The sequence below is a fragment of the Mus musculus genome, chromosome 6, assembly GCF_000001635.26.
Source record: "Mus musculus strain C57BL/6J chromosome 6, GRCm38.p6 C57BL/6J".
NCBI classification, from domain to species: Eukaryota; Metazoa; Chordata; class Mammalia; order Rodentia; family Muridae; genus Mus; species Mus musculus.
This window is the reverse complement of record NC_000072.6, coordinates 52,554,540-52,581,635: the sequence shown is the minus strand read 5'-3', so window position 1 is coordinate 52,581,635 and position 27,096 is coordinate 52,554,540. Positions and strand designations below refer to the sequence as shown.

Sequence of the window (27,096 nt, the reverse complement as noted above, 5' to 3'; positions counted from 1 at the left end):
GACTTAATATAAATAAATACTTGACATGGAAAAACTTGTTTTTGTGAAACAGGTCTCATGTGGCCTCAGCTGGTCTCAGACTCACTACGTACCCATGTCTGACATTAACCTAATTTTTTTTACTGTATTTTTTGTTAGGTTGTGAAAATAGGTTATAAGATTTGTTAATTCAACTTAAAATAATTATTGTAAATATATAATAGGCTTATGGTAATGTTAAGTGTTTTATACATAATTGGTGTACATAATTTTATAATATTAGTTTTCTGTGGCGAGGAAGGTAGAAAAAGGCATTGTAAGCCAGGCCTGGTGGCACATGCTTGTAACCCAGCACTTCAGAAGTAGAAGCAGGAAGATTGCGACAAATTCATGGCCAGCCTGGTACACATGGCAAAGTTCCAGGCCAGGCAGGGTACTTAGTAAGATCCTATTTCAAAAAAAATGTTCAAAAAATTTTTTAAGGGGGGGGGGGAAAGGGTGTGTGTGTGTGTGTGTGTGTGTGTTTAAGAGTAAGTGTGTCTAAACGCTTGCCTGGGCTTGATCTCTAGCACCGCAAAAGGCAAATGAATGAATGAATGAATGAATGAATGAATGAATATTCAGCTGCATCATTAGGTATCATTTCCTCCTGGCTTTTGACAATAATATTCTGTATTAGTTTTGTGACACTGGCTAGACTACTCAGTCTGATCCCTTTTTGTGCTGTTTTATAAACCAGGACAATGGTAGCTACCCTTCAGACTCATTGGTGGGTTAATTGAGGCCTCTAATACCATTCGTTATATATATTTTCCTCTGTCATCTCTTAGCTGTAAAACACTGTGTGAAAGTAATGAGTGTGTAACACTTGGTGGCTCAGAAGCTTTTTAAAGTCAGAATGGGAGACCTTTGAAAACATGGGGTATTTGAAGTTCACTTTACCATGGAGATAGAAGAGTTTTGTAGAATAATAGCTGTAATATAGAAAGGAAATGTCACTATATAAATAGAACTTTTTATAAATAAAGGTAAACAGCCAGGTGGTGGAGGTGCACCTTTAACACCAGCCCTCAGGAGGCAGAAGCAGTCAGTGTCTGAGTTCCAGGCCAGCCTGGTCTACAGAGTGAGTTTCAGGACAGCCAGAGCTACACAGAGAAACCCTGTCTCAAAACACCAGCAGATAGACAGGTAAATAGATAAATGTAAAGTAAACTAATATTTAACAGGCTTCAGTAAGTCTTAGACCAAGATCCTAGCTAAGGAGCGTTGGCAACTGATAGCTGCTGGAAGAAGGGAGAGTCTGTTTGCTTTAAGGGTGTGGCCCCTGGGAGGTAGACTATTCCAGGCCACAAATCCAAGACTGAATGAACATCGCAAATTGAAGGGTTTTGAAATCAAGGCTAGTTTGGGCTACATAGCAAGACAAACCAACCCCCACCCCCACCCCCACCCCCACCCCAGCAGCAGGACCAGCAGTTCGAGACCACCCTGGGTACATAAAAAAATAAAAAAAGAAATTTAACTCCAATATTATACAAAAGTAATGTGTAAATAAAGAGGTAATTACTTAATTTACTTCTGTTGACCATTGGGTAAGAACTTTATTCCTGTACGTCTTGCTTGTCTAGAAATCACAGTAAAAATGGAGTTTCAGAAATGAGCATAAGATTTCATTTATACACAGATTTCATGAATTATGAGTAGATAATATATTATGGAATAGTTACTATTAATAGTGGAGCTCCTGCTAGCTCATCATTTGTTCTGTTTATTATTATTATTATTTTTTTAGTTTGTGTGCACTCCATACTTGACACACACACAGAGATGGGAGGGAGTGCGGGGGGTGGTGGGGGAGAGGGGGAGAAAGCAAGCATGCACCTTTTGGCCAAACTTTACTTTTAAATACTTCAAGCCTATGTTTTCTGAAAAGAGGCTCCATGTAACTGCAAAACTGATCTTCCCAAGGCATTAGCTGGTTGTCTGGTGTTAGTGGGGAGACTTCAGACTTGCATTGCCTACTTGTTCCCACACGGAGCCGGGCTTTTGTGTTTTCTTTCGTCCTGTGTCTGACAGTAGTTAGTGCATTGCATTTGGTTTTAGTTTCTTCATTCGTCTTTAATCTAGAACAGTTCTGATGCTTCATCTGTTAAAAGAAACTTTTATGATAATAAAATCGAGAGTCTTATAGGTTGCTTTTTAATCTGGATTTATTTCTTTCCTTATTAGCCTCAGGCTACTAAGAACCTGCTTTATATTTTAAAAAAACGTTGCTGTTCAATTGTAGAAATTTTTGACTTTTTCTGCATTGTCTCAGAAGTTTTTCTTAAGAGTCTCAGTCTCTTCATTCAAGTACAGGGAAGCTGAAATTGAGTTAACTTTTTGCAGGTAAAGAAACCTATTGTGATAAGAAACTTTGTTTTTGCTTTGGATAAAAATCAGCTGCCCTGATTTATGCTGCACTCACCTTTCTGAAGCCCGATGGCGGGATTTGTGCTTTTCTGTGCCCAGCAGGATCTGGAAGTGGTGTTAAATGATTCCCTCTGAAGTGCCACTTTCAGATTTACATCCTCTCAGGAGCGGCCTCTGTAAAACAGAAACAGGCTGAACTGCAAGAGAACGAGCTCCAAGCGTGTATGGAGCAAACGAAACATGTCACACTAGCTTCTGTCTATAAAAGGAAGTGGGAAATAGATTGGTTTAGTCTGGTTATTTTTGAAACATATTTAAGAAGAATTTAATAATCAAATGATATCTTACTGTAATACAACCATACATGCTAAGGAAACAGATACTTTAATATGCTGAACTTAGAGAATGTGTACTTTCAAAAATGTTTCTTTTAGTTGTTAAAAAAAAAATCTCACTTAACTAATGTCACCAGTTCTTTTCAAACCCAATACACTCTGCTCCTTAGCTTCGAGGTGTTGTCTCAGTGTAACAACAGTCTTGCTGGCAGATCTTCATACTCAGGAACAGCAGATGTTTATAATCGTATTCTGCTGTGGGGAGGAAGGTAGTTTTGGTTTTGGGTTTTTTTTTTTTTAAGGTCATCAGTGTTTAGATTAATCAGGCTGACATTTCTTGCTGGTGGGTCATGAGCTGTTGATAATAGCACTACATGGTGATTCAGTTGTTCCATTGAATCATCAGGGAAACCCACTGGCACTCACCCCACGTGCTCTGCAGCAGGGGTGTGCAAGGAGAAGATGTGTGTCTCTTTTGTTTGCATCTTAGAGTTATTAGAGGCTGAGTCACATATTAAAGGATGCTCCAGCCTTGCCATTATTTTAGAGAACCATAATCAATAGCTTGACACTTTTTTTTATCATAGCCCAAGTCATCTCTTCATGTCGGTAGCCTTTCTGAAACCCTGTCTTAATGAATGAATGTACTTGGACTGCCAGGAAGAAAAGCCAGTCCATTCACAGATGTGTAAGTTGTAGTTTTACTTAAACTAGTGATGTGAGCATAAGAACCCTTGGAAGGTGGTTGTTCACTTTGAGAGGGACAGGAAGAAGGGGAGAGACGGAAAGCTTACATGTGTGATGCACATAGACTTCTTAAACAAGAAGAGGTCCTTGTATCAAAACCTCTTTAAGGAAAACTTAATAAGACATTAGCTGGATTTTTTTTTAAATGCTGGGGATTAAACCCAGGGTCAAGTGTTTGTTCCTTTGCTCTAACACTGAGCTGTGGCCTCAGTCTTCTGGATTGGCTAATCAGCTACTTGTAAGGTAAATAGCAGTTCAGAATGCAGTGAATCAGAAATTTCTGGTGTCTTTGAATTTTGAAGTGTGGTTTTAGCATGTTTGTGTGTGTGAACAGAGAATAAATAGTACTGTGACAGTTATATATTAATGTCGTTTTAGTTTTTGGTGAAAGAATTCAGTCGATTGTGATGTTTTAGTGACTATCTTCAGCACTCAGCCCAGATCTTAGGCAGGTGCTCAGTTATAATTTACTAAATAATGTGTGTCATTTGGGCAGAAGCCATAGGTTTGCGGAGGACTTTATATTGTCATAAAGAATGTATTGTAAGTAGGAAAGATTAGTATTCCCCTCTATAGGAAAAAGTAATTGCCTTATTTAGGGTAAGCGGGTTCTTCCTATCTTGCTCTTTTGAGAAGTCATACAGCATTAGAAAGTTATGGGCCACTAGAGGTCACTGTTTAGTAATCAACTGCTAATGAACCAGAACCGCCAGAGGAGCCAGTAAATTACGTGTGGGTTTTTCTAATTATGAATTCATATTTAATCATTCAATGACAAGGTAACTGGGAATGGTTCTGTGTACTTTCATATGTGGTTATGCTAATACACAGCTACATTTCTCAGATGTTGGTCCTCCATCATTAGAGTAGCAGACATCAAAGGCTTTGTTTTCTAATCTTAATTACCGATTGTAAAACATAATTAACTTTGTTAATACTTCCACACCTTACATGGGCCAAACACTCTTTTAAAAATAAAGTTTAAGTGCAAATATGCATTGTGTTTGTGTGAGTGATGTAATGGTTCCTTCCTCTCCTGTGTCTTCGCGCTTCACTCTTCCCTTGCCCGGCTCTCTTCTTTCTTCTCTCTCACCTGGTTTCCTTTCTCCCTCCTTTGAATTCCTTTTCCACTTAAATGTACATGTGTTAGTTGGTGACTGTTTTCCCAAGCGATCAGCCTTGATGGAATGCCTAGGAGAATGACTTCCACTGTGTCTGTTAAAGGAATCTCAGGGCAGGCAACTTAGGTTGAGCCAACCAGCAGGATAGGTGTGCTTGTCGGTAAGCATGGAGCTGTGCTTGTCGCTGAGAGCAAATGGCTCTCTGAGGCCTGTGCAGCCAGGAGTCTATGCAGGAAAAGGCAGATTTTCTATCCCCTCTTCCATGATATTATATTTCTTGAGACAAGATCTCCTGTAGCTGACCTCTTAAGCCATTTTGTAGTAGAGAATGACCTTGAACTTGTGATCTTGTTTCCACTTCCCAAGTGCTTCATGAGCCACCAAACATATTTTCTTTTTTAGTGCATTCCTGAAGAGTGAGCCCAGGCCTTCCTGTATGCTAGAAAAAGTAACCAGTTTATGTCTCCTGGAATTTCCTTCTCTGCCCGAGTCAGCAAGCACACGGCAACACAGCATCATTTTTGATGGTCACATTAGTCTGATATTTTTAGGCAAGCTTTTACTTTTATAACCCAGTGTGACATTTCACTTACTTTAATTTTGAACATCTAAACTTTTTTATGACAATTCATTTTCTTTGCCTTCAGGCTTATTTTGTAGTGTGCTAACTCTTGTCTGGATTACAAACTCAACTTGAACCAAAATTGGGACTTAATTTTTTTCGAGTAATCTAAAAGCCCAAAAGTGTGTTGTGTGTGTACAGAAAATATCTGGTAAATACTTGGTTTGTAGAAAGTAAATATTTTTACATGAGATTTTAAAAACAGACACAAGCAGAGCATGAACTTGAAGTGATCTTACAATTCTTAGCATATCATTTTTTTCTTTTTTGATCCATAGAAAGTCATCATTAAATTGATTGACTGCTGTGTCTAGTTGGGTGAAATTTCTTGATTTCGTTTGAAGTAGCAACCATAAAAGAAGCATTCATTTGTGAAGGTTTAGATTGATGTTGGTCCTAATGGTAAAGATGAAGCTTGTTTTATTATCAAAAAGGAAAAAATATCCTAGTGTAAGAGTAAGGGAAGCCAGGCTTTTGTTTGACACCAAAGAGCCCATCCTGTTCCTTCACAAAGCTCAGTGCTGCTGTTAGCAGTGTGGTAGGCCAAGTCAAAAATTAATAGTGTTCAACAACAACAAACAAACATCAAATAAAGATAATTTTTATCATCTTTAGTAGCATATATTAGTTGTACCTAATAGTTTTAATGACTTAAAATAAAAACTGGTATGCAATGTAGTATATACCTTCAGGAGTCAGAGACAAGTGGATTTCCAAGTTGGAGGCCAGGCTGTTTTTCATAGAGCATTCCAGGCCAGCTAGGGCTCCACAGTGAGACCGTGTCTCAAAACAAAACAGATAAAAACTATTTAATGTTGCCTGTCATTGTGTGTGCACATGATATTTATAGTCGATGAATCATGTGTCATGGCATGCACATGAAGGTAGAGGATAACTCTATTCTCCTGCCTCCATCTGGGTTTTAAGCTCAGGTTGTCAGCTGTGCACAGCAAGTGTATTTAACTGATGACCAGTCTCACTGATCCCCAAATACATTTTTTAGAGACTTTATTAGCATATACTAGTTGTACCTAATAATGTTAATGACTTAAACTAATTTTATTATGTGTTTATCTTGTGTAAGTGTGTACATTCGTGAGTGTGTGCCACAGCATGTGTGCAGATGTCAGATAGACAACTTATAGGAGCCATTCCCACCTGCCCTGTGGGTCTAACTCAGGTCTTCAGGCTTGCTCAGCTGAGCTAGCTTGCTTACACAATTATGATATTTTTGTGCATATATATAATGTGTTTTGATCACATTTACCCCCATTACCCCATTACTGTCTGGTTCCCTCTACCATTCTATTGACTTCATTTTCCCAACGAGTTGATCTTTTTGTTTCTGTGTGTGTTTATGCATGCACATTTACATGTAAACACACTCTAATGTGTATTGGTAACATGATGAATTCAATTAGGATTGCTTACAAGAACATGGGTGGGGGATTATACACAGGAATTAAGTAAGCTTACCTAGATATATTGAAATACCCTGTTGCCATAAAGTGTACCCATGCACACAGTAAATCACCATAAAATTTGATGGATATGGGGCTATACAGGTAAACCCAGAGCCTCACACATGCCGTGCATGGGTTCTACCACTGATCTGTGTCCTCAGCCCTGCAGATTCTTTGGGGAGTTTTGAAACAAGAACTCGTGTAACTTGGGTGGAACTGACATCCTAGTCTTCTTGCCTCCACCTCCTCTTGAGTACTGGGGTTACAGGTGTGAGCTACCACATTGCATTTCCTAAACATGCCTTTAGATGCATTTCACATTTCTCAGAAGATAAGGGAAATATTCAGAGATCAAGTAATTGAATAGTAATGTGAAATCAAAATGATGGATAAACACAGGAAGTTTAACTGCCCTGGAAGCAGTTGCTACTTCAGGGAACCAAGGACTTTGGGAATTAGTACTTCTGGACAAAGATCACATGGTAATGGAGATCTAAGCCATGTGCTTACACAAACTGAGAAAGCTAAGCACTTGCTTCTTATATTAAGAAGAAGAGGAAGAAGAGGAGGAGGAGGAGGTGATGGAAGAGGAGAAGGTGGCAGTGGTGGCAGCAGCAGCAGAAGCCAAAACACCTCCAAACAGGCTAACCATCAAAGAGAAAGGGTCATCTGGAGGTCATTTGCCTGCTGGTCAAGGAAGCTAACTAAGAACTCTGGCTGTCTACCCTAGCCAAAATTTGAGAAACTTTATAATAACTCTGAATTCATAAGTAGAGAGTTTAAATGTAAACTTCACTCAACTGGAAAAACAACCAATAAATTTATGGGCTTCTTAGTATAGTTAATATGACCTATCACCGTAAAACAAGTGAACATACTCTCTGTGGAAAATCACCCTCAATCTGGGGCTATTAGAATTTACAGAGATATTAGTATAACCCAGTTAAGAGCAAATCACCTGGGGCTGGCTCTGACTCTAGAACCATAAGCCTAAATAAATCCTTTATTTTTATAGTTGCCTTGGTCATAGTGTTTTATCACAGTAATAGAAAAGTAACCAATACATTTCAACACGGTAAGAAGAGAAAATATCTCTTTCATATCAGAGTATGATGAAGTTCAGCCATTTTAAGTGTGGAGACTGATGAATGTGAACAGTTATATGTGGTTATGTAACTGCAATCACACTTAACACACAGAGTTTCTGTTCTCCCAGCAAGTTTGCCTTCTTTCTTTCCATAGCCACTTATCCAGCCCTAGGTAAACACTGTTTTACTGGCTAGGCTATAATATGGCATTTCATATAATATGATATGATGTGATATGCTATGATATGATGTATTTTATAAATATGTATGTGTGCATGTGGTCTTTTGTGTCTGTAGTGAACTTGATGAGAATAATTGAAGGCAGAAGACTGCTGTCACAATACTGAGTTAACTGTCAGTTTAGAAACAGTCCAACAGAACATTCCTTCAAGATGGTGCTGAGGTTCCAGTTTTGGTACGATGGAGTAAGCATAGTCATTCTTTTTTCTCCTGATGGATATGACTAAAACACTTGGACAGAATGCATGCAGCTACTGCCCGAGGACCCTGAAAAGTGAAGACCAGCAGGTAGACTAAGGAGAAACAGGACTTACATCAAAGGCCCCCCCTCAGCAAGCCTGCCCTCGGCCCATAGCACGGAGCCTAGCTGCACACAGGACACAGAAGGAGGACTCCCCACAAAAGAAAAATGCTAGCCAAGAGCAAGAAGGAGATTCCTATGAAAGAAAAAGTGGGGAAGTTAATTATTTCTCTCCTCTTCTCCCTCCCCTCTCTCCCTCCCTCCCTTCCCTTTCTTCTCTCTCTTTCCCTCTCTCCCTCTCTCTTTTCTCACAGCTCTTCCATTAGTTTACTCCTGGAGTTTCAGTTTGGCTGTGGCCTTGGTAGCCAAGCAGATCATGGAGATCCAAGAGGGGAATTCTCTTTTGGCTTCAGAGGAACCTGTGGATAGAGAGTTTATATTAAATTTATATTGTGGGTTTTTCCTCCTGTTGGATCCAGGGCCAGCCTTAGTTACCAAAGCACAAGACTTTCTAGTCAAAGTTTAGGAGGGTTGGGGTAGGTATTGGAGTATTAGGGGGTGTAAGAGGAAACACCAAAAACCAGTGTTGTATATGAATTTCTGGGTCTACTTCTGGGCCCAGAAATATTAGCAGGACTCTGACCCTCAGCAGTACACCGAAGACTTGTCCCCTGATTGTCAGACTGTCTTCTGGTTTGTGAAGCAGAAGCAAAGACTACTTAGAGGGTTGTAAAGGTAGGTGGGCTGGCTGGTGGTCTGGTGAAACACACACCCCACACATCCAAAATGTCCTGTTTTTCATAGAATTTAGTTTAAGGGTTTCATAACATGTTATGTTCCAAATGTCTATGTTCCTTAAAAAGTTACATGACACAAAGACCAGGAAAGGCTGATGAATTCCCCAGGGAGGAGACAAGATGCCGTCCACAGATTTGCACAGGTGTTTCCTATCAGGCATATCAGGCAGAGGCTTTGAAACATCTGTTACAACCATGCTTCAGAAAGGGAGAAGATAGGAAATCTCAACTTTAAGAAGTAGAAAATTTAAAAATGGAAATTTTTATTTTAAATATTGATTGTTGTTTTGTCCTTTTCTGACAGATTTCTTCCCTGTAGCTCAGGCCAGCCTTGAACTTGAACTCCTGTGTCCTTTCCAATATTGGGATTACAGGATTGAGCTGCCATGCCTGGCTCTTCCCCTCCCTGTACTCTCTCTGTCCCTTCCCATTCCTTTTCTTTTCCTGTGGAGCTTGAGTTCTGTCTGCTCACTTTCAGCTGCTTGATGTGGGTGCTGGGAACCAAACCCAGGTCCCCTGGAGTAGCAGTGTGCAGTTTCTTGTCAGCTTGACAACAAATTGGGGTCATCTGGGAGGAGAGAACCTCAATTGAGAAAATGACTCCCTTAGATTGGCATGTAGGCAAGTCTGTGGGACATTTAGGAGCATAAACTTGGTGACTAACATGTTGGCTGGAAGAGACTGTGCTTTAAGAGCTGTGTGGAGGGCTGGGTAGAGAAGAAGTTGCCTGGCCCGGGCAAGGCTGTGGGTGCAAGGCCCAGTTTCAGAACCAGAAAAGAAGTAACTGGGTTGTGAGGGCTCTCTCCCCACTTGGTGCATGGGCTTTAGTGTTTACTTTTGTAAAAGAGTCTGGTGGAGACAGCTTGTGCTTGTCCTTCCATTGTCATGTGCATACACGCTGTTCTGTAGGTAGAAGGGTCTTTTATGTCATCAATAAGTATTCTTTTTAATCCGAGGATTGACCTTTCGTCTCTCTGATGATTTAAAGCATTGTAATAGCTTTCTTCCTGGCATTGCAGCGACCAGAACTTATAAGCATCTTGTAAATAGATCATGCATATTTCTGACACTCTTCTTCAGAATGTTCTTTTAAGATGATAACAAACCGAGAAAAAGTACTTCTGTTTTTACTAAAATTCAGTTCATCATTTCCCTGAGTTATTTTCTACATTATTTCTCTCCTGTCTGTGTTTTCTGTCAATTTCTTAACTTGATTTATTTAGTATTATAGAAAGAGCTCATGCTCCAGAAAGAGTAAACAGGTAAACAACAGAAGTGGCTAATGTGCCTGATGGTGGGAGGCCGAGTGATGTGCCTGAGAGTGATGCTCACACTAGAGGGCCTAGCATCATCTTCATGACCCCAGGGATGGGGGTCTGCAAATGACACTAAGGCAGAACTTTAAAGAATATGTACACTTTTGCCAGCTACGTAAATGCCTTGGGCATTAAACTTTAAAATGTATTTTTAGATTTTTAAAATTTTATTGTATGCATGTTTTTGCCTGCTTGTATGTATGCAGATCATATGGATGCCTGGAGCCTGTAGAGAAAAAAGAATGCATTGGATACCCTGGAACTGGAGTTACACATGGTTATGAGCCACCATGTGGGTGCTGGGAAGTGGACCTGGGACTTCCCACAAGAAGCAAGAGCAAAGTGCTCTTAATTAATGGCTGAGCCATCTCTCCAGCTCTTACAGTAAGAACTTTTTGAAAATAAAATAAATTGAGACGAATCTCAGCCTTTAGAAAAACTCAGGCTATATAGTTGCCTATTACTATAAGCTTATGCATCTGTCTGTTTATCGTAGTATGCATTTGACTACAAAATCTTTAAGGAACTTTTTCTTTTGGGGGATTCATGTTAGGAAGTTACTGGGGTAGCTCTCAAGTTGAAAGAAACCAGGTTTCAGTCCTGGTACTGTTTTGGGCTCTTTCTCCTTGCTGCAGAATTCTCTTGGTTTTGTTGCCATGTGGATGGGGTACTCTGTTCATGTTTTTTTGTTTTTTGTTTTTTTGTTTTTTTTTAATTTGTTATCAGAAGGAGGAGGATAAAAAACTATACCGGTCAGAAACAAAACCCAACTGTGAATTTCTCTCTGTAAATTGTCATCAGGGTCCTGTAGGTGCCAGTCAGATCTGAGGTGCCAATCTTAGTGAGGCTGCTGTACAGCCCCTAGTACAGGTGAGTGGCTGTGCCTGAAGAAGAACCACTTTGGGGGTGGCTGGAGGAGAAGGTGCAGGGTAAGTGTTAGGACATGCGAAATTGTGTCTGTGAGGGCTAGCATGTTGTATGTAGCTCATGGCTGTGCATGCTGTCAAGAAGTAGGGTGTATTAAAGGATGAAGAGCTGAAAGGTTAAAGAAAGATAGATAAGAAGTAGAACTACTGTAATTCTCACAAAACAGATGGAGATTTCACTTAACAGTTATCAGCACTCAAGTAAATAGTTGCCTTTACCCTATACATGGGCTCACTGCATGCTATAAATGTATTTACTCTAAAGTTTTAGTGCTTGAAGTTCACTACAATAAAGAGATTGCCAGGTGGGTGCAAACTGTAAATAGTAATGTGTCCTTTACACTCATGCAAATATGGTTGGCTATCCTTCCTTGTGGATCATTAGAAATGATTGCAGAGGAAGACGTGGTGGCTGGGGAGTTAGCAAGAATAACTGGAAAGGATCCTCAGCATCTCATGATAGAAGTAGGCAGCTGCCTCTTCACCTTTGAGTTCAGGATCTCAAAGGATCTCCAAGTGGGGCTCAGAGATGGGCTCCTGTATTCGCTCAGCATTCGCTTCATTTCTTGTGGTCTCCTTCACTCCATTACTGTTAGGTCATCTTGCCCTTTGCTTACTCCTCCGAGATCATTCTCACTTGTCAGCTGTCATTTTTCCTTCCTTTAACGTTACAACATGTCCTTGATAAAGCAGAGGGAAAATAATTACCACATTTTCTTCTGTAGCAAGTTGGGGTGATGGGGTCCAGGCTGATGTGGAATATGGCAGTAATTGGATTATCAGGCTTTGATTATTAGCATTTTAAACTTTGATTATTAATGCTGATGAGAAGACTGTGAAGTGTGTAGGAAAATAACCAATTCCTATCATAGAGGAAGCATTGTTAAAAGATAGATGTTTTTAAAGGGTAAAAGTTCACTGAAGTTATCAGCTACTTAATAATAGACTTACTTTGTTTTTCAGTTATTCTTAAAGCTGAAATATACAGTAGTTACACAATGAGTTTTTGTTTTTACAGTATTAGAATGTGCTCTGCCACTCTCTGCCCAAAGACAGAACTTCAAAACCCAGGGTTCTGCAAAGGGACTGCCCTGGCTCTCTGTAGACTCTGGACGCGTGGCTCTCAGGAGCATGGAGCGTGGTTGCAGCTCAGCACTGAGTGCCTTCTCAGTCCGGGCAGGTGTCAGGGAATTGTTCTTTAAGTGATTTACAAAATGAAGGTAAACCACTGTATGTATGCTTTGATTGCCCAGCAGTTAAACCCCTCTGCATGTCTTCTGGCTTTCTGTAACGCCCGGTCCTCCTCAAGCCATGCTCGCACCACACAGACTATTCTGTTGCTCTTTCAGCATAAGCAGGGCTATTGTGATATTTATCTGAATTCAAACAAGGCTAATTAAAAGAGCTGCTGACAGTTGTTGTGATCTGACTTTGACTGCAGCTTGATGGTCATTATGGGTAAATAATGAACCAGGTCTGCAAGTGTAGCAGCTGCCAACTTGGGATAGAAGAACGGCTATTGCTTCCAATTTAAGGATCTATCGACCGCTTCTCTTCTCCCTGCAGATCTTCTGCAGAAAACAAATGTTTTCTGCTGCTGTGTATTGTGGTTTCAGCTGTTTTAGATATAGCCTATAATTTCCTTCTTTAATATTTAACTTAGGACATTATTAGCTTTCAGAGTTAACAACTTTTCTGTTTTAAAAAAGTTTGGCTTTGTCCTTGTGAATGCCATAACCAGCTAACCAGCTGTGGCTATTTATATGCATTTAATTTGTACATTATACAAGAATTAGTATAAACAGCAAGATACGACCTCTGGCAGTGTTTCAAAGGCCTTCATAGATAGCTTTTTTTGTTAATAGATTGGCGCATGCCCATTGCTTTTGTTTTCATAAAAATGGACACCTCTTACCAGACCTCAAGTTTAGGTTTTGTTCACTTTTTCAGTGGCTTTGGAATATTTTGATATGTGCTGTATTTATCAATTCAGAGTAGCTGCAGTAGCTTTCATTAAAATGCAATAGTGAATATATTGTCGCTCCATCACGAGCGTCTCCTTGTCCTATTAGTGAATAGGAACAGGTACATTAAAGGTGGCACGAGAACAGACTGCATCCATAGATTAATGTACTTCCCTGCAGATTTCCTACACTTAAGAACGCAGCTTCTGGATCTAATGGTTACAATCTAGAGTCTCATACAGGCCGGAACTGAGCTCCATCCTACCACTTAGTCACTCGCTATGGAAAAGCCTGGCTGCATTATGTAAAGCCCGAGGATACAGCAGTGCTTTGTGCATAATGTGGCAGAGCTTTGAGATCTTGCTGGGAGGAAATGATCCCAACATGCCCCTGGAAGAGAACCTTACTTTGAAAAATAATGATGAAAAATTGCTTCTTTTGCCATGTATTTGTCTTTGTTTATTTCAGGAAAGGCTAACCAAACTTTGTTTATCAGACTCCAGAATAGAACTGTGAATGTTTTTGCTTTCTCGTCTCCAGCTTGGATTATGCCAGAAGTAATGTTAACAAGGGGTTATGTTATGCTGGCTTATGTTAAACCAGATCACCCCTAACATGTGCAGAGCCATTCATCTGTGTCACCAAAACCCAGGAGAACGTCTGACATGGGCTCTGCAACAGAAACAGTGATCGCTTACAAATCAAACATGGCACGCTCTAAACTGATTGTGCACGGCAATCTTTTCTAGAAAGGACAACTAATTGAACATGATAAAGTGTAAAGTTAATTAACACCCTTAAATTTGTTGATTACTTTCACGGGATTATATTGTTCGTTGAGTAGCAGCTTTCTGTCCCAGCTGTCGCCTTTTTTCAGCGAATGACGCTGGTAAACAATAGAGACACCATAACAAGTCGTAAATGGTCCCTGTGACAGCAGCCCCTTGTGAGGCTGCATCTGTAGAAAATGATTAGAACAATTGCATTTTAAAGACAGCTCACATCGCAGCCCAGGTCCCTTCGGCCCTCTTCTTGATCTCTTTTGATGGCAGACTGGTTAAAACATTTAAGTTCTTTTGAGTAAATTAGGTGATTTACTGCATTTTTTTTTTTTGAGAGTGCTTGGCAGCTTGGCTTTTACAGTGTTAAAGGCAGATACAGCTGGAGCTTACATTTTAGTGTCCTGTCTCCTTCCTGGGCTTGAAGGCCTCTTTCCGATTGGCGTGGGTAAAACTAGCTCATCTGTGATTCCTAAGAGGTTATCTTAGGTTACCCATCCTTGATTCAGCTTTTTTCGTAAGGCCAATTCCAAATTTCAGCTCTTTGCTACTCTTAGGCCCAAGACTTTGGCATGCTTAGGATGAATAGATTTACTTGCTACATTTTATAATATTTGCGGTTTACTATGTCAAAGACCTTTCCTTTATATTCTCTGCTGCTTCCGAAGAAGCATGGCACCTTTTGAGTCTAAAATGTAGATTTAATGGTATTGGGATTTGTCTGAGCTACCAGTGTGATTTGAGTGGAGATTTCACCTAGGCCATTTATTTATCACGTGTTTTCATTTTTACCTCTTTATGATACTGTCCCTGAGTGTACACACACACACACACACACGGGTTTCTTTATATGGCATTAAGTGAAGATGCCAGTGCCACATACCGAGAATCACACTGCTCCAAAATTGAGGTCGTCCTTTTGTGTGTAATTGATGAGTAGCAGTGTTATTTAGTATTTGGCACGCTGGCTTGCTAATATATATTTGTTGTGGACAGCTAGATGGAGCTTTACCTCACTCGCATTCAGAGAGCTCCTGCCCACTCGACACACCATAGGAAAACTCATGAGTTTGAGTAGTTACGTGTGCTTTTTACCAGTGCCCCTCGGAAAGCTACAGGAATAGGAAAAGAAAGCCAAGACTGTGGGGCTCTCACTGAGTGCAGTCTTGGAGAGGGAGGGATGGGGAGGGGAGATGGGAAGATGATCTCAAGTGAAGGAGCAGTGAGCATGTGTGCACAGAAACCCACAGCTCTCAGTGGACACAGCGAGCAGGGGTAGGGATACTTATTCACTGGCAAGAAAGCTGAAGATTTAGAAATTAGAAGATTTAAGGAGAGAAAGATTAAAAATCCTCTGCTTCCTACAACTCTCAGGAGGATCAAAGGAGGGAGGTGACAGTAGGAGTTTACTGTCCTGTGCTGAGTCAAGCATACAGGGTCTTCAGAGAAAGTGACTTTCTTTGACTTGGTGCGGGACATAGGTGACTCTCCGAGGCCTGCTTAGTAATAGTAATGATGTCTGTAGCTGGTTGTGCTCGCAGGAAGGCATCATCCGAGACACCAGCTTGTGCTGGTTCCTAAACCAAACTGCCTCAAACCGGGAGACGGATTAGCATGAGTATTAGAACAAGGTGACTAATGTTGATTTTTACTGTTTACAGATGGTAGACCAAGTCAGGCAGAAGGGAAGAACTGAGTATTAACTTGGTTCACTTTGAGCAAACAGTCCTTTAACATAAAAATATGAAGAATGTTATTTGTTATTTCATTTTCTGTATTCTATGTAAAGTACCAAATAAGTATTAAAAATAATATGTAACCTTAAAATATGTAACTCAGTTCAAGGAGAAAAAACTCTGAGGTTGCTTTATTCCTCTCTAAATGAAGTTTGCTCTTACTTTGAATATAACTTTATTTAATTTTATTGTGAAATCTTTGTTTTGTATTTGTTAATGGTGAGTTGCTCTTTTCTTTTTTCTCCTTTTGTGGTGTGTGTGTGTGTGTGTGTGTGTGTGTGTACTGTGTGTGTGCAGAGCACCAACACTGACATTGTTCCTCATGGCTCTCCACTTTGTTTAGTGGGGAGGGGTATTCACTGAGCAGAAGGAGAGCTCTCTATTGGCCTAGCTCAGCCAGCTTGCTCCTGCGATCCCTGTCTGTCCTAGAATGCTAGGATTAGAGGTGGCTGCCACACTTGCCTGGCTTTACGTGGGTCCTGCAGATAAGAACGCTCATCCTAATGCGTGCACAGCAGCAGCTTTATCCACTCGGCTGTACCCCTAAGCTTTTAGTTGACTCTTAATTGATAAAAGTAGTATACTACATACATATCAGGTATGACATAATTTTTAAGGATATGTATACTTTGTTGAATGACTAAGTCAAACTGTCTAGCATGCAATATTGCATATACTTGCTTTTAGTTATGAGAGTACTTAAAATCTACTCTCAGCAATTGACAGAAATACAATTCACTGTTACTAACGGTAGTTATCACATCGTTCAGTGGGCCCCAGAACTTCACCCTCTGTATTTCTGGCTTTCTACTTTCTAAACATATTACTCTGATAAGCAGATACAAAGCTCTGCAGAGAGGTGGGAGTTACGTGTGGTTAGGGAGCAGGTACAGTCCGTGAGCACTCTGGGACATCCCATACTGTCTGCTCAGGTCATGACTGCTTTACTGTTTCAATCAGATTTGCAAGTGCATTTGGACACCATAGGAGTATTTGGGAAGGTTTGCAGGGAGAAAAGGAAAGAGAAAATGGTACAATTATACTATAATCTCAAAAGAAAAATTTAAAGGTATAAACCTGAGTCCCCAAGCCTTGGGTGCTAAAGTTGAGTATAGGTGTATCCTTGGGGAGTGAAGGGTAAAGAGAGAGTTCTGTGACCCCATGACTTTACATTTTAGATTTCCTGGGATATTAATATTTCAAATGTTCTTCAAATATGCCAGGAAACAGATCTTAATTTTTGTTTCAGGAAACATATTTACCATGTTACCAGATTCCATACACCTGTCTTGAACATTTCCTGATTTTTCTTTTGCATTTTTCAACAATAGGAGTCCAAAAAAAAAGGAAAGAAGGAACCAGAACTTGGTGGTGATTGCCATCTGTCATCTGACCCTGGTTCATATGATGCTATTTTTTGAACATATCTCTTTTCTATAGTTATGATTTAGATCTTTTTTCTTTTAAGATTATAAGTGTATCATTTTCATCTCCCCACTCCCAAACTCTCCCATTACCCAGCCTAGCTTGTTTTCGAATTCATGGCCCCTTTCATTAATTGTTGTGTAGATGCATATATACAATTCCTAAATACAAAATGTTCAGTGTGCATGTTACTCATGTGTGTGTTTTCAGGGCTGGCCATTTTGGTATTGGATAAGCAGTTGTGCTCTTCCCTGGGGAGACTGTTTCTCCCACTAAGTATTCCTAAGCTCGATATTGTTCTCTGTTTAGGCCTGGTCTCCCGAGCTTGCCTTATCCATGTTAGCATGGCTTGTGATCAGGCAGTCGTGTTGGTGAGACTTTTGGGCTGTAGCTTCTGCTACTCCTAGGAGCCGCGATCTCATAGCAACTCCCGTTCCTCTGGCTCCTCGAATCCTTCTGTTCCCTTTTCACAGTGGTCCCTGGGCTTTAGGGTTAGGCGTTGTATAGGTGTATCCTTGGGGAGTGGAGGGTAGAGAGAGAGTCTGGGTCTCCCATGGCTTTACATTTTAGATTTCCTGGAACAGTCTTATCTCAAATGCCAGGAAACATATCTCATTTTTGATTAGGAAAACATGTTTACGAATTGAACCTTCTTACCTAGCAATTGAAGCACTGACTAGATAACTTGCTGATGATACTTTTCTCCTTTGAGTCATTTATACTTCTCTAGCTTGCATAGAATTGGATTTTATTGGCTTGTGTGGATTTTCTTCACCCTTGTCCTCCCACCAACAGTGGATCTTGTACATCTTAAGTAGTAAGAGCTGGTTCTTAGTACCAGGTTGCAAACCACTGAATGATGGGTCTCCAGTTGTGGAATTTGTGTGTGTGTCAACTGTAAGTCTGTTTTTAAAATAGGAAGACTGGCTAACTTAGACTTTGATTAGGCATAAGAATGCTTCTCCTCACACTGTGATGGATACAGCTGGCTTTTAAGAGCAAAGTATTCGTCTTAGTTTGGGTTTATTGCTGTGTTGAGACACCATGACCAATGTAAATCTTATAAAAGACAACATTTGATTGGGGCTGGCTTACAGTTTCAGAGATTCAATATATTATCGTCATGGCAGGGAGCATGGCAGCATGCAGATGGCAGGGAGCAAGGCAGCATGCAGGCAGACATGGTACTGGAGAAAAAGCTAAGAGTTCTATATCATGGTCCAAAGGCCGCCAGGAGAAGAAGACTGTGTCCCTGAGGGGGTGGAGCTTAAACACTAGGGGCCCTTAAACCCCACCTCCACAGTCATGCACTTCCTCCAACAAGGCCACGCCTCCTAACAGCACTTCCCGTGGGCCAAGCAGATTCAAGCCATCACAGTGATTGTGTCTATTTTGAGTGATTTGGGCACTTGCATTTTCATTTGTTTGTATAATTGAGTTCATTGTTTTTATTCTAGGACTATGTGAGAGAATTTCTAAAGACATGATTGTAAGAAATGGCTAGAAGCTTTAAAGGCAGCTACAGGATTTGGGCTTGTTGGATTTAAGTTAATATATGTATGTTTAAAAAAAATCTTTTTTTTCCTTTTACACTTGTACTTAGCTAAAAGGCCAAGAAGCAATAAAGTAGACTATATAGGGTAGGTATGGGCTTAATCAACTGAAGGCCATTTAATTTATTTACTTACTTACTTTTGAGACAGGGTCTCTCTCTGTACTTCTGGCTATCCTGGGACTCGCTCTATAGACCAGGCTGGCCAGAACTCAGATCCTTCTGCCTCTGCCTCCCAAGTGCTGGGATTAAAGGTGTGCACAATATCATCCACTAGACAGTTTGACTTAAGCCATTCTGCAAAGTGTGCATATCTTAAAGTATTATACATAATAAGTAGTATACTATATCATTTCTCATGATCAGCCTTTCTTTTTTCTAATGGGGAACTTTTATCCAGTGTATCCCAGTTTTGTGTGTTAGCATCATACATGTTTGAATGTGGATGCATGTGAATTTGAAAACCCCAAATGATCATAGAATCATGTTGTCTGACTTCCCTCATAGATTGGAAGTGGATAGAGCAGGCAGCATTTAAGTGGATTACTAGAGTGACAAAAAAGCTTGGTAAACCCTTAGCATCAAGAGTATTTCTGTGAGAACAGGTCTCACCTGGTACCGCTTCGCTGTGTTTCTTCCCTTTTGCCTTCTGTCTTAGTCCACTTTGTGATACTTTAGTAGTACCTGAGAGACTGGGAACTAGGGATATAGAGTTGGTAGAGTACTTGTCTGATATGCTCAAGACCCTGGAGTTGATGCCTAGCAACCACCAGAAGCACCACTCCTAAGAAAAAGAGAGAGACTAGTTAATTTATAAGGGACAGAATTTTATTTCTTATGGTTCTGAAGGTTGGAAAACCAAAAATAAACGGCTGTCATTTGTGAAGGGCCATCATGACTTGAAGGAACAGGATTTGGAGGATGAGGGGCATAAGAATGAGAGAGGCCACACTTGTCCTTCCATAAAATACCCATGCCCTTGATGTTGCATGAGTCCGTGCGTGATGGAGCCTCCGTGTTCTAACGAGCTCTCATTGGTTCTCACTGTTTAGCACTGTTGTCTTGGGGATGACTTACTTTTTGGAATGCACATTTAAGGAATAGCCTCTCCTTTTCTGTCTTTCTCTGGGTAAATTGTCATCTACTGAACATCTCTTTTGTACCAGGCTCTGTGGGTATGTGCCTCAAGAGTCAATTATCTCTACCTTCCCAGAAATAGTGTTCCTATGGAGAATTGTATCAGAAATAAAGGTATTGAAATAGGTGATACAAAGTCAAAGCAGGAAAGTTAACAAGTGTTAAGTCTGGCTTCTCTGAAGAGGCAAATGTTGAGCCTGGTTCATGATTATTGGAAAATTTGTCATGAGTAGTTTGGAGAAGAATGTGCCAAACTGAAAAGAATAAGTGCAAGGCTCGGAGATGAGATAAGGTCATGCTTGATCTGTTTCAGGGACAGCCAGAGGCCAGAGTGCCTTGAAGCCTGAGTGACAGAAAGATGGGTATGGATAAGACAGGAGAGGAAGCTGTGGCTTTATTAAAAGAGGGCTTTGTAGGACTTTGGATCTCATGCTGAGCATGATGGGAAGTTTTGGGATTGCTGAGAGAAGAGAAAAACTGTGGGCTAGATTTATATTCTAGGAGAGTTCCTCTGGCTGTTGTGTTGAGAATAGATGTTGGAGACCAGGACAGAAGGGAGATCAAGTGCACAGGTTATAGAAAAATGTGGCCAGGTCACAGGCGCATAACTTCTTAGAAGCAATACGTATGTGTGATTAAGCTCTCACCCCACAGCTAGCTACAGAGCTTGATGTATAGGAGGTGCCCAGTGGACTATGTTGAATGTAAGCAAATACGGATTCTCCATCTCTTCCCATAAGATGCACTCAACTGTTACTGATTTTTCTAGGTCTTCGTGGTGATTTTTTTTCCTCTCCCTACTCTTACTTTTTAAGACAGGGTCACATTTTGTTGCTTAAATTGGTCAGAATTCATGATTTGGCTATCTTAGCCTCCCAAGTGGCATGTCAGGCATATGCCAACACACCCAGCTTACAGTGTTGTAATCTTAACACTAACCGAACGTGGACTTCTATAGAACTTCTTAACCAGGGCCAGCCTGCTTCACTTGGGGTGAGTCCACAGCAGCTAATATTCAGCAAGCAAGGCTAAAACTAACCTAGAAGAGACAATGACTTAGATAACCAGATAGGGAAAATGCCACATCACACATAAAAATTGTAAAGACCTTCTATTTAAGTGGTATTTACAGCTACTCTATAAAGAAGTATTAATGCCTTTCCCATTTTATACACTGCCTTGGAGTTTCTTCTTTATCACACAACCATCAAGTGTTATTCTCAAAACCAGTTATTACATCTCCAGAGCCTTTATTCTCTGAACCATGATTATTGATTTATTTTCCAAACAATCATCTATTAAATATATCCTGCTGTATACAACATAATAGGAATACTGACATAAGCAAGACCCCATGCTGACCCCATAGGTAAAATCAGATAAAGAAAATGAAAGATTTTAATAATATATAGTAAATGCTATATATATATAAAATAGAACTAAAACAATATAATTGGTTTTATGTATACTATTATTAAAATATAAACTAAAATACAGGTTTAAGATCTAAAGTGGTAGGAGCCGGTATTTCAGATTTATGACTCTTTCAGATGTTGGAATATTTGAATATATATGGAAATACCTTGAGATTGAAACCCACATTTAAGATTAACTTCTGTCCCTGCCCCCAGTGTATAGGCTGAAGGTTATTTTACATAGAATTTTTAGTGAGCCTGCATTTTGACTGCTTCCTATTACCTAAGGATAGATGCTCAATTTTCTGCTGTGGTTTCATGTTGGTGCCCAAAAAGGGTTAGATTTAAAAGAAACATGATTTCAGAATGTTGAATTAAGAACAGACAAACTCTAGGCAGTGGTTGCACATGTCTTTGAGCCCAGCACTCAGGAGGCAGAAGCAGGAATCTCTGAATTCAAGGCCATCCTGTTCTATAGAGTTCCAGGATAGCCATGACCACACAGAGAAACCCTATCTCAGAAAGCCAACTAAAAACAGTCAACCTATTTTTAGACAATGGACTTGAATTCAAGTGACCCATCAAGGCCATATACTTAGTGCTTATTAGTGACAGACATGAAGACCTGTGTCTTCAGAAGTCTGGGGCCTTTTGGAGCTTTGTAATCGCAGCTTTCCAGATGTCCTTTCCATCCTCAGATGCACAGGGGTCACACTTCCTTTAGGAGAGCTTAGATGTTAGTTCTGCCCCGCGCCGGAAGTAGGTTTGATGGTGTGAAAGGAGTGCATGGGATGATAGGATTTGGTCAAGAATTGCCAAAGCTTTCAGAATTACTCAGTTTAATCAGACACTGCATTGGGGCATAGGTTGTGATAAGGTCAGAAATTAAAACACCATCAGAGAGAGAGACAGAGAGAGAGAGAGAGAGAGAGAGAGAGAGAGAGAGAGAGAGAGAGAGAGAGCCAAGGACTTTGAATCAAGGATAAATTATTCTTTCTTGTGAGCTTTTCTTGCTTAAGTAACTTATTTCTTCTTTTTGAAATATGTGTTTGAACAAGTGAGAAAGTGCACCTGTCAAAAGATTAACCAGCTGAGACCCAGTGTCAGCATTAATTTTCCTTCAATAAGTGACTCTGGAGCCGTTCAGCCGTCTGTAACCTAGGTACAGAGCTACTGAACCTATGGTGGATAGGGCTCGACTTGTTTGTAAGCTTTGACTTAAATTATCTGCTTAATTTCTGCAGGCCAGATCAACAGGATTAGGAGACAGGGTGGTTATGTGGTTTGAATAAGAATGGGTAATGAATTGAGCAAAATAATTCTAAAACATTAATGGTTCACCATCTTGGCAAAGTAAATTAGAAGCTAGCAGAATGACAGTCACTCAGATGTCATTATCAAACACTAAAATGATTAGGTTTTTGTACATAATCCTTTCCAGAGTGTATCTAATGCTGGTATGGACTGAGGTGATTTAGCTTCCTGTGAGCGTTGTAGGCCTCCCCATGTAAGGAATGTACTCCCAAGATGGCTGCCTTGCATCACACTGAGTTTTGCTTTTAGTGATGGTTAAAAGTAATAGGAACCAGGGAAGAGCATGTGCTTGACTTGGCAATAGCAAAATATTGACAATTTAATTTTAATGTTTAAAAACCATATTTCATGGACTAAGTTCAATTGAAAAGCTGGTCCTCATTCGTAGCTGTATGTTCTAATGGCCAGGTCTAATCATGGCACACCTATGGTTTCCTATTTCTATTTGCAAGTAAGCCATAAAATAATTACAAAAACAGAAGTTGTGCTAATGTAGCTTATCCACAAACTTACTTTTTGAACTATAAAATCTAACTTAAAAATTATGAACAAAGACATCTCAATTTTAAACACATTAATTTTTAAAATGTATTTCATATTTAGTTAAAAAGTTGTGGCCTTTCTCCCTCTATGAAGAAAGACAAGCCTAAATTAAGAAGTTGCTTCACTGATGAGAAAACTCAGATGGTTCTAGAAAATGTATGTGAGAGTAATCTAGCTAAGCATGCCTCCCTTGGAAAAGAGCCTTTCTCCCTGAGGGCCTTTTTGTGGCCCAGGAGCAGGTCTCTAGATCTTACCCGAATGTGAACTGTGGTTCTAGAAGGAGCTTGTGAGCCGCATACCTCAAATGCTACCTTTAGGGAAGGCTCCCCTGTGTGCTGTGCTGCTAGTTGGGGCCCCAGCAAAGTATGTATGAATGGCTATGTATGGGGTTTATGGTTAACCTCCACTTGGCTATTGGAACATTCCTTTGGAGATTTGTAAAATCATACACATGCCTGGCAGAAATACATTTTTGAGGCAAGGGATTTAAATTTGGCTTTTAGGTTTGTCTCTCATTTTGGTATTTTACTTGAGCGGTTTTGCTTCAATCTCTTTTTCCCAAATGACTCAGGTGTAGGAGCTGCTCGGTCTGGAAACCTTACATTTATGGTGGGAGGAGTTGAAGATGAGTTTGCTGCTGCCCAAGAGTTGCTGGAATGCATGGGCTCCAACGTGGTATACTGTGGAGCTGTTGGAACGGGGCAGGTAATGTTGCCGCACAATAACAGGACTCGGTATAAAACGTCTTTCTTTTCTCTGACCAATGCTTGCCCCTCTCTACTTGGTTCATGCTGGGGGTTCCGTGCTTGGATTCTAGGTTACATTGTAATAAGTTGGTTTTTCATCATTGCTCTTAGGTCTGTGCAGATATCAATACAGTAAGAAGTAACCTGTGCATTTAATCTTTTTGAATAACAAATAATTTCCTTTAAAATTATGAGATGGCTTTCAGTACTGAACTCTTAATAGAACTAAGTGCCCCTCTCCAGTTCCTAATGCATGCACATATCCCATTTGCCCAGTCACTAGGCTTGAGACTTCCATATTGGGTATCTTTATTGGGCTGAATTTTCCATTCTCAAAGCTGTATGAGTTATACTTGAGCAGTCTCACTGTTGATCATCTTGATCATTCCACAGGTTACCTGGGTCTAAGCTTCTGTTATCTCTTAACCTAGTTTGCTAATCAGAAGGGCAGTAGGTCCCTATTTTCTACCATGTTCAATTTTAATTTTTCTCCCACTTGACAGCCTTAGCTATCAAATTTGCCCACATTCCATAGAACACAGATTTGAGTAATGCTCTTATATTATACTCCTAGGCTCATTCCATGCTTCTCTGCATTTAATCCTCTTATATATTTACCATTTATCCTGATGTCCATCTTTTTTCTTGCCTGTTTACATTATGTCCTAACCTTTAGAGAGATGATTTCTGGTTCTACCTCCTCTGTGCCTCCCTGCTTTTAGCGATGAAATTACGAGTACTGAACTCTAAGATTGACTCAGTTCTTCCTGCCCACTCCTAACACATACTCACATTCACTCATTCTTCCTGAACCCTGCTGTCTGCTCTACCACGTACTTTACCATTTATTGCTCATTTGCTCATCTGTTCCCTTTCATATAGCATATCATTCCAACTTCCAAATTAGAATGTAAATCCATTCCTTAGAGAGCACTGCTGTATGGATCATTCATCCTTAGAGTTGAGGCCACAGTCATAATGCCATTTATTACCAAGCAAAAGAGACCCTAGGTTCTGCTGAGGACAGTGTGTTAGGTTCAGAGGGAAATACACTGGATACATTCCCTTACCTCCAGGAGAGAATCCACAACTGAATGGTGGTTGGTACATTAGTTGGTTGGTTGGCTGGTTTAAGAGAGAACCCTGTAGAATCAGGTAAAGAAAACTTTTTTAGAAGTTATAACTTGAAAATAAAGAATCTTACTAATGCTCTCTGTTTTTAGTCTGCAAAGATCTGCAACAACATGCTGTTGGCTATAAGTATGATTGGAACCGCTGAAGCTATGAACCTTGGAATCAGGTTTGTTGAAAAGAACATTTTCATATACTAATAATTTTCATTGTCTTCCCTATTTGATTTTTTATGTTAGAAGAATGACGTTCATGGTAATAAATGAGTTGGTTCAGGAGCGTGTTGAAAGTGTTTCATTACTGAGTTTTGATAGACTTTGCTTATTGGACAAGCAATAGGCCTCTAGGGAACATCAGCACTCTTTGCCACAGCCATAAATGTAGTGCACTGTGCACTGAAGTTGTGTTATGCTTTGTATATTGGAGCCCCATATCTTCTGTTCTACTTAAGTAGAAAAACTGTAAAATTCAAACCTACTTTGGCAATGTTGGGACAGATTTGAATGAAACATGATTCAAATGAGTCATGAATTCAAGTGCTATGCTACCATGTGACTAGTTTTATATGCCTGTTTTAAACATACTTCTCAGAATCTGTACTAGCAAGATCTTGGTGCTCTGTTGTCAGAACAATCAGGCTTCCATTCCTAAAGGTACAATTCATGTATATAACTTTTATTTTAGCTTGCTTGGTTATCCTAGATTAGAAAGTATCTTTTAAAAAATACAATGTTCACTAATTGTTTACTTAGAGTGAGTCCAAAATTCTGTTTTTCTTTCCAATGATCATTCTCTAGAATGCTTAAGGTTAATGCCTTAATTTCGTCTTTAATCCTTTGGATTGGAAATGCTACATATGATTAATCACCTAATTAATATTTTTAATATTCTGCATCTCACAAATATAATAAATACATATCTTTTATTTTAGAGAACTGCTCAGTGTGTACAGGTTGCTTTAGTCATAGCTTTATTTCTTATCCTGGGCTGCTGATCAGATACAGCACAAAGCAGAAGAGTGGCCTGCACACAGCTTTTGATAAAAGCAATGAAAAGAGCCAAAGTGCTTGAGATATTTTTAAAAACATGGTAATGGATTCACATTCCCTCTTAATTACCATATCAAGATGCTGTTGTTTTATTGAACTGCCCGTCTCAGGTGTTAAACTATCTTGACCTATTAAGTTGTCATGTTGTAATTGAGATAAAAGAGGAATTTGCTTTGCATCAGCGCTAATTGGTTTATCAATATCCCATACCATTTACATTTTAGAGCCAAATGTCTATAAGATGGTGAGGCATGTTTGTACAAAGCCTTAATAAAACTGTTGTACATGGAGCCCTTCAGACCATCATATTTGTGCCATGGCCAGTTTCAGGCTATGGGTGGTTGTCATGAAAACCTTGTTATTTATTTTCACATCGTTCTCTAAATCAGTTTCATGAAAGAAGAAAACAAAACTTTCTGACACTCGAGTTGCATATAAAGTTAATTTTTGCTTACAACAGAATTAATATCCATTTAAATGTATATGTATGATTTTATTCTTATTTTTCTGGAATAAGGGACTAGACCATGAAAGTAAGAGCCTGTGTAAACAGAGTTTCACACCCAGATTCATGACATGACATGCCCTGTCCTCACTAGTTTGTCTTTCACTCCTCACGCAGCCCAGCACTGGCACAACTCTGTGTCTTCCCACAGAAAGAATAATTCTTGAATAATTTTCCTGTCAAAATTCTGATTTTGACATTTTTCAAATTGTTCCCTGGGATCCACACAGGGGGAGGCAAGCACTGATTCCCACATGGTATCCTCTGATCACACACATGCCATGGCACATGTGCACACTCATACACACACACACACAAGTATAATTTTAAAAAATAAAATGAAACTTATATCTAAGGTAAGTCCTTGTAGAAATTCACCAGATGCCAACTAATAAAGAACAATAGGAATAGCAACTGCACAAAGTGTATAATGAGCTGCAAGTCATTGGCTACTGCAGTGGTTCTCAAGAAGAGTATTAAAAGTGGAATAAAATCCACACAAGGACATTAATA

The 27,096-nt window shown here is 39.8% G+C and overlaps 1 protein-coding gene and 1 long non-coding RNA gene across 2 annotated transcripts in view; both read left to right on the top strand.

The window, feature by feature from the left end:
• Hibadh (3-hydroxyisobutyrate dehydrogenase) overlaps nt 1–27,096 on the top strand; it is a 94,071-nt gene that overhangs the window by 58,665 nt on the left and 8,310 nt on the right. Inside the window, exons 5-6 of the mRNA NM_145567.1 lie at nt 23,724–23,857; nt 25,122–25,198. Of these exons, the coding sequence (NP_663542.1) occupies nt 23,724–23,857; nt 25,122–25,198 (211 nt within the window). The remainder of the gene's footprint in view (nt 1–23,723; nt 23,858–25,121; nt 25,199–27,096) is intronic.
• On the top strand, nt 1,823–21,258 carry Gm33047. Its single transcript, XR_377679.3, has 2 exons — nt 1,823–10,745; nt 11,163–21,258. It is a non-coding gene; the product is annotated as a predicted gene, 33047 (long non-coding RNA).